Genomic DNA, 6,341 nt, shown 5'->3' with positions numbered 1-6,341 from the left:
GATACTGAAATACATCAGCCATTACGGCATCAAGCCTCACATAATCTCAATGCTAGTGATCGAATGGCCATGAACTTGACCGGGACTCTGCTAAATCTCAGCTGACTGACTGAGTGAGGTCTAGGAAAACAGTCTTTTTTATTACCACACACGACCGATGATTCAGACAGTTGGCCTGCAACCGTTGGAAAACTAAGTTTGACAGCTGGACCTCCCTTTGTTCTTACGGTACCTACCTATCGCCGACCAGAAAGGGGGGTTCGACTGGTTGCGGAATATCCTGCCAAAAAGACACATTTGTGCCTTAGTTACCTTCGCTCCTGCCATGTCGAGGTGCGTTCCCCAGCACTAGCCTCCAAGTAAATTTCACGAGAGAGACAAAATAAGCACATGCCTCGCTTCCCGCCATTTTCTAGATGGGAACGGCTGCTTGTTTATTTTTCGTCTTTGTCAAGGGTATTATTCTGTCGTGTATGTTTGTCCCGGTGTATTAAACTTGTAGAAGTATGCCCGTGTGTGTTCAATTGGTAAGAAATGTATGATCCGAGTAGTATGCGGAATATGCTGCCAGCCAACCAGCACGAGGCAGACGGAGCCTACGAGCGATGAGGACAGTTTTCCCTTGTTGCCGCCGTCCTCTCCTTCATCGTCATTATCTCCGGCCGGAGCACAGTTATAAGAACCATGGCGAGCAAGCAGCAAAGCACAAAACACGGAAGTTGAGTTGAGAGTTGAGACACAGTCTCATAGTCTCATAAAAGCGCCCTTTATCGGAAAAAAAAAAGTTGGGACCGGGATGGCGGAGAATGGGGCGGGCGGCGGAGGGGGGCAGAACCTGGCGGTGCTGGACGCGCTGGACTCGGCGCGCACCCAGATGTACCACATGAAGGCCATCGTCATCGCCGGCATGGGCTTCTTCACCGACGCCTACGACCTCTTCTGCATCACAACCGTCTCCAAGCTGCTGGGCCGCCTCTACTACCCGGACAGCAACGCCGACATCGGCAAACCCGGCACCATGCCCGTGCGCATCAACAACATGGTCACAGGGGTCGCGCTCGTCGGCACACTCATGGGCCAGCTCGTCTTCGGCTACTTCGGGGACAAGCTCGGCCGCAAGCGCGTCTACGGGATCACGCTCGTCCTCATGGCCGTGTGCGCCATCGGCTCCGGCCTCTCCTTCGGGAGCTCCGCCAGCGCCGTCATCGGCACGCTCTGCTTCTTCCGCTTCTGGCTCGGCTTCGGCATCGGCGGGGACTACCCGCTGTCCGCCACAATCATGTCCGAGTACGCCAACAAGAAGACCCGCGGCGCCTTCATCGCCGCCGTCTTCGCCATGCAGGGCGTCGGCATCATCTTCGCGGGCCTCGTGTCCATGATCGTCTCCGCCATTTTCCTCCACTACAACCCTGCACCGGCGTGGGATGCGCACCATGGCCGGACGGCTGATGGTCAAATGGATCAGTGGCCCGGGGCGGACTACATGTGGCGCGTCGTGCTCATGCTCGGGGCGTTCCCCGCGGTGGCCACCTTCTACTGGCGGATGAAGATGCCCGAGACCGCCAGGTACACCGCTCTCATCGAGGGTAACGCCAAGCAGGCTACCAACGACATGCAGAAAGTGCTGGAGATCCGCATCGACGAGGAGCAGGAGAAGCTCTCCAAGTTTAGGGCGGCCAACGAATACTCTCTGCTGTCCATGGAGTTTGCGCGGCGTCACGGCTTGCACCTCATCGGCACCACCACCACGTGGTTCCTCCTCGACATCGCCTTCTACAGCCAGAACCTGACACAAAAGGACATCTTCCCAGCCATCAACCTCACCGGTCCCCCGGGCACCATGAGCGCCCTCAAAGAGGTGTTCGTGATATCACGAGCCATGTTCCTCATCGCCCTCTTCGGTACTTTCCCAGGCTACTGGGTCACCGTGGCACTCATCGACAAGATGGGAAGGTACGTACCTATATCATATTATGAACAAAAAATATAAAATTGTGAACAATTTTTTTGTCTATCGAGTAAAATAGTCATTATCCCTCAATCATGCTTTACAAATAAGCTCACATTTTTCCTAGATCAGAAATGGGCACATGCAATCTTTATAAAAAAATTAGGATTGAAAAAAAATGACACGTTCATACAAACGAAAGAAGATTCAATGTTTGGTTTTTAGGCCTAAAACAGACATTCTTTTGTACTAATAATTTAGTGGCAACAAGAGGTCAAACATGGCCAGTTTGGCTATAGTTTGACTCTCCTCCCGGAAGCACCTTGTGCTATTTGTAGCTGTCCGTATGTACATAGGTTCTGTCTAAAGTAGTAGTGAAAATTTTAAAGTTTTTGGAGGGGGCTGGCTTCAGCCTATTGAAGTCTGCCGTCTGCCTACTAGACACGCCACCATCTATATGTACGCATGCATAACTCATGCACACACAGTCCATGCGCGACCGACTTGGTTGGTTTTGTTACACCCTACACATTTGAGCATCTATGAATTGACTGCATGCAGGTACTTGATCCAGCTTCTTGGTTTCTTCATGATGTCCCTGTTCATGCTAGTGATGGGCATCAAATACGAATACCTCAAGGACCACGGCCACGCCCTGTTCGCCATCCTGTACGCGCTCACATTCTTCTTCGCAAACTTCGGCCCCAACAGCACCACCTTCGTGCTGCCGGCCGAGCTATTCCCCACGCGTGTCCGCTCTACATGCCACGCCATCAGCGCCGCGTCAGGCAAGGCAGGCGCCATCGTCGCGGCCTTCGGGGTGCAGACCCTCACCCTCAAGGGCGACCCCAAGCACATGAAGCAGGCGCTCATTCTCCTCTCTGTCACCAACATGTTCGGCTTCTTCTTCACCTTCCTCGTCCCCGAGACGATGGGCCGATCGCTCGAAGAGATCTCCGGCGAGGACGGCAACGTTGCCGGCGCGGCCGCTGGGCATGTGGACAAGGATGTCGAGAAGGCCCCTCCTTCAAGCACCGAATGGCAGCCACCATCGTCCATGAATTAATGCATGACAAGTTGACAACACACGCACAAGCACGTGTGCGGAATAATATCATCTTATCTTCTGCTATACTATCAGCTAGCGAATTGGAAAGGGGACAAGAATAATAACGGCAACCAGCTGCATGCATGCTACTTAAGTTGCCAGGCACTTGGTTTGAGAGTTTGTTGTTTTATCTACACGTGTAATATTATTGCACTAGGATTGCTTGTGTTGTGTGTGATACCATCCATTGTGTTGTTAAGGTTATATTGAATTTTCAGTGTGAATGTACGAGCATTGACTAAGGATCGATTTCCCTTCTCAATCGTCAATATGTATTGCTATACTTATAATAATGCATGTCAAGTTTAATGAATTTTTTTAGGGGTAACCAAGTTTACAGAATTAAATAACCATGCATGTCGAGTAGGCATATATATGCACTGTGTTTTTTTTTCTTGTTGTACAGAGCTAAATTGTATTGCATCTCAATAAGTTAACGAATGGGTATTTTTTTTTCATTACCAAATCTCCAACCGAACAGCTAGAAAGAACAAACTACGTAGACCATACAAATCTGCTTTTTGGAACGAGTGGGTTTAGACTCACTCTGAAGGCTACTTTTTTTTCGATAAAGGACATTTCATTGAATAGATATATCGAGATGATACAATCATGTCGAAAGAAAGCCCAGCCTCTGCATAGCTAGATGCACACAGCCAAAAAATCCAGAGCACCCTAAAAATAAAATAATTTGATACAATGCCAAGCAATAAATCGTGTCCAGCCTAAGGACCGGTAGATCCTATCCGTAAATCACACCGCCATCCATGGGGTAGAAAACCTCCCTGGCCGTACGCTCCAGCCGTGTAGACGCCATCATAAAAATGTCCCTGTCTTCCGGCTTCTGCAGGATAGACCAAGTACGAAGCCATCGTGTACAAACATGAATAACTCTGAAGGCTACTGGTCGAAGTATACAAACCAAGTAGAAGAGCAGGACTGCAGGAGCAGGACAGAGCAGCAGAAGCATCGAGGTGGCAACCCACATTACCCCTGCAACCATAATAGACAAGGTAACACAATAGCATCATCATCATCAGGCATCCTTCTGAGTGAGCGACTATGACTGTGACAGACGAGGGTTAGAGCATCTACAGGCGGACGCCTCAAACAATCTCTCATACGTTTGGGATATGTCCGGTCAGTGACCGGACAGGAGAGAGAAGGAAAAACGTCACTCAACCGGACCGCTCATATCATCCCTATACGTTCGGACTATCCGCGAACCCTCATATCCATGTCAAATATGGGGAGGATATGAGGGCACGCGGACGCGCCTGGTCAGTCCGCCACATTGGATGCGGCCGCACCCCGAGCCACATTTTCTCTTTCTTTATTCATTCTTTTCTCTCTCTCTCTTCATCTCCACCAATCACATGCACATGACTGGACATATGAGGAAGAAAATGGAGAGTTTGGCTGTGCAGACGGACAAATAGGGGTTCAAAAAGGACACGCCCGGTCACTGACCGGTCGCGTCCACGGGCGTTTTAGGGGTCGAATTAGAGGTGTGTGGCTGAAGATGCTCTTAGGGAAGGAGACAAGGTGCTAGTGTGGCCGGCTCTCGATCTTGGCAGGCTGATCTCCCGGAACATGAATGCCCATAACGGTGAACCAGACCGCTTGAGGGATGGAGTCACCCGCACCCGCGCCTGCCTCTGGCGACTGCCGGGGCGATGTCCCCGACGCGGCCACCGCGGCGGCGCCGCCGGCCTCTCCGCCCATGTCCCCGGCCCCCTCCCCCTCCGCCCCCGCCCCCTTCGATGCCCCGTCGTCCCAGGTTTGGGCTGACCTTGCGGAGGACGAGGACGTCGCTGCCGGCCGCCCTGTGGTCTGCCGGGATCGGGTCCCCCCTCCCGCCCCTGCTCGCTCGCCGCAGCTCCCTGCCGCCGGCGGCCTTACCCCCAGGGGTGGGGGTTCGGCTGTCCGTGCGCGAGCGCAGCGCCGTCGAGGCTCGAGCTCAGCTCGGCCTTCTTCGGGGCAAGGCACGACCTTGGGGACGGGACGATCCCGCCGCCGCCGGCGCGCGGCTGGCTGGGGGGTCGCGGGACGCGCGGACCTGGGCCCTGCCCGGTCGTCGTGGCGGCCTTCGGGCGCTGTGGCTGCGGCCGAGGTGGCCGCGCCTCCCCAGGCGATCGCCATCAACTTGTCCGTGCCCGCCCGCCGCACCCCGTTCCGGCCGTTCATCGCCACCTTCGGTTCCTCCCGGCTCCGTTTTGTCTCAGCCCACCGCGCCGTTCGCCCGTGCCCCCCTCCCCGGCGACCTGCCCCCGCCTCCGCGCCGCTCCCCACGCCGGCGGCGGTAGGGGAATCCCTAGCCGTCTGCCCGCCCCGTGCCTGCGTGGTGGGCCGCCCTGGCGTGGGCCACCCCTTCCGGGCTGGACCGCCTCCCGCGGCGCCTGCGGCTGGGCTGGTCATGGGCTTGGGAACGACACGGCCCACGGCGGGTGCCGGCCCATCCCAAGGCCTGCTGCCCCGGCCTCCTCTGGTGCGATCGGTTTGGCCCCCGCTAGGGTTCCCGATCCAGCCAACTCGCTCCCCTCTCCCCTCGTCTCTCCCTCACTCGCCCCCTCCCCCGCCGCCTCGGCTCGCCCCTGCTGCGCCGGCCCTCCCTCCCTCCCCCGACCTCGGCCCCGCCCCCTCGCCGGGGATGACGCGCGAGTGGGGGGACAACGCTGGCCGCCCCAAGCGCGGCCTGGACGACCGCCGTGCCCCGCCACGCTCGTCACCCGAGGGACTTCGCCGGGAGGCGGACCTGCGCCGCGAGCTCGACTCCAGGGCCCCGCGCCGCTCCCCTCCCCGCGAAGCTCGGCTCTCCCCCAGTCGTGACAGACGCCGCTCGCCGGCCAGAGACGGCCGCCGCTCCCCGCCCCGCGATGACCGCCGGGACCGCCCCCGGTCGCCCGTGGTGGAGGCGCGACAACCTGACCGGCGGCGGTCCCCATCCCCGGAGCGGCGCCGGGCCCGTTCTCCGTCCCCGTCCCGTCACCCTGTTCCTGCTGCCGCCGATGCACCCTCACGCCGCTACCAACCCCCCCACAACCAGCCCAGTTTCCCTCCCACTTCTGGAGGCAATGGGAGGCGAGGGCGCCAGGGCGCAAAGAAGAAGAAGAAGCGGGGTCCGGCTCGCCCCCCTGCTGCTGCGGCCCCCTCCCCCGCGACCTCGGCATTGGCCGATGTGGTAGCTACTCGTGACCAGCCCCCATGCTTCAACTGCGGGATCGCGGGCCACTACCAAGTGGAGTGCACCAACCCTCCGATGTGCTACCTCTGCAAGGATACCGG

At 57.0% G+C, this 6,341-nt stretch overlaps 1 protein-coding gene across 1 annotated transcript; it reads left to right on the top strand.

Moving 5' to 3' along the window:
• Positions 1-359: 359 nt before the first annotated feature.
• Positions 360-3,095, top strand: LOC109749240 (inorganic phosphate transporter 1-11-like). Its single transcript, XM_020308212.2, has 2 exons — positions 360-1,953; positions 2,510-3,095. The coding sequence occupies exons 1-2, from the start codon at positions 797-799 to the stop codon at positions 3,012-3,014; spliced, it is 1,662 nt and encodes a 553-aa protein (XP_020163801.1). The 5' UTR covers positions 360-796; the 3' UTR covers positions 3,015-3,095.
• The last annotated feature ends 3,246 nt before the right edge of the window (positions 3,096-6,341 follow it).

The sequence above is a fragment of the Aegilops tauschii genome, chromosome 4 (assembly GCF_002575655.3).
Source record: "Aegilops tauschii subsp. strangulata cultivar AL8/78 chromosome 4, Aet v6.0, whole genome shotgun sequence".
Classification (NCBI taxonomy): Eukaryota; Viridiplantae; Streptophyta; class Magnoliopsida; order Poales; family Poaceae; genus Aegilops; species Aegilops tauschii.
This window is presented reverse-complemented; position numbering and strand designations above follow the sequence as displayed.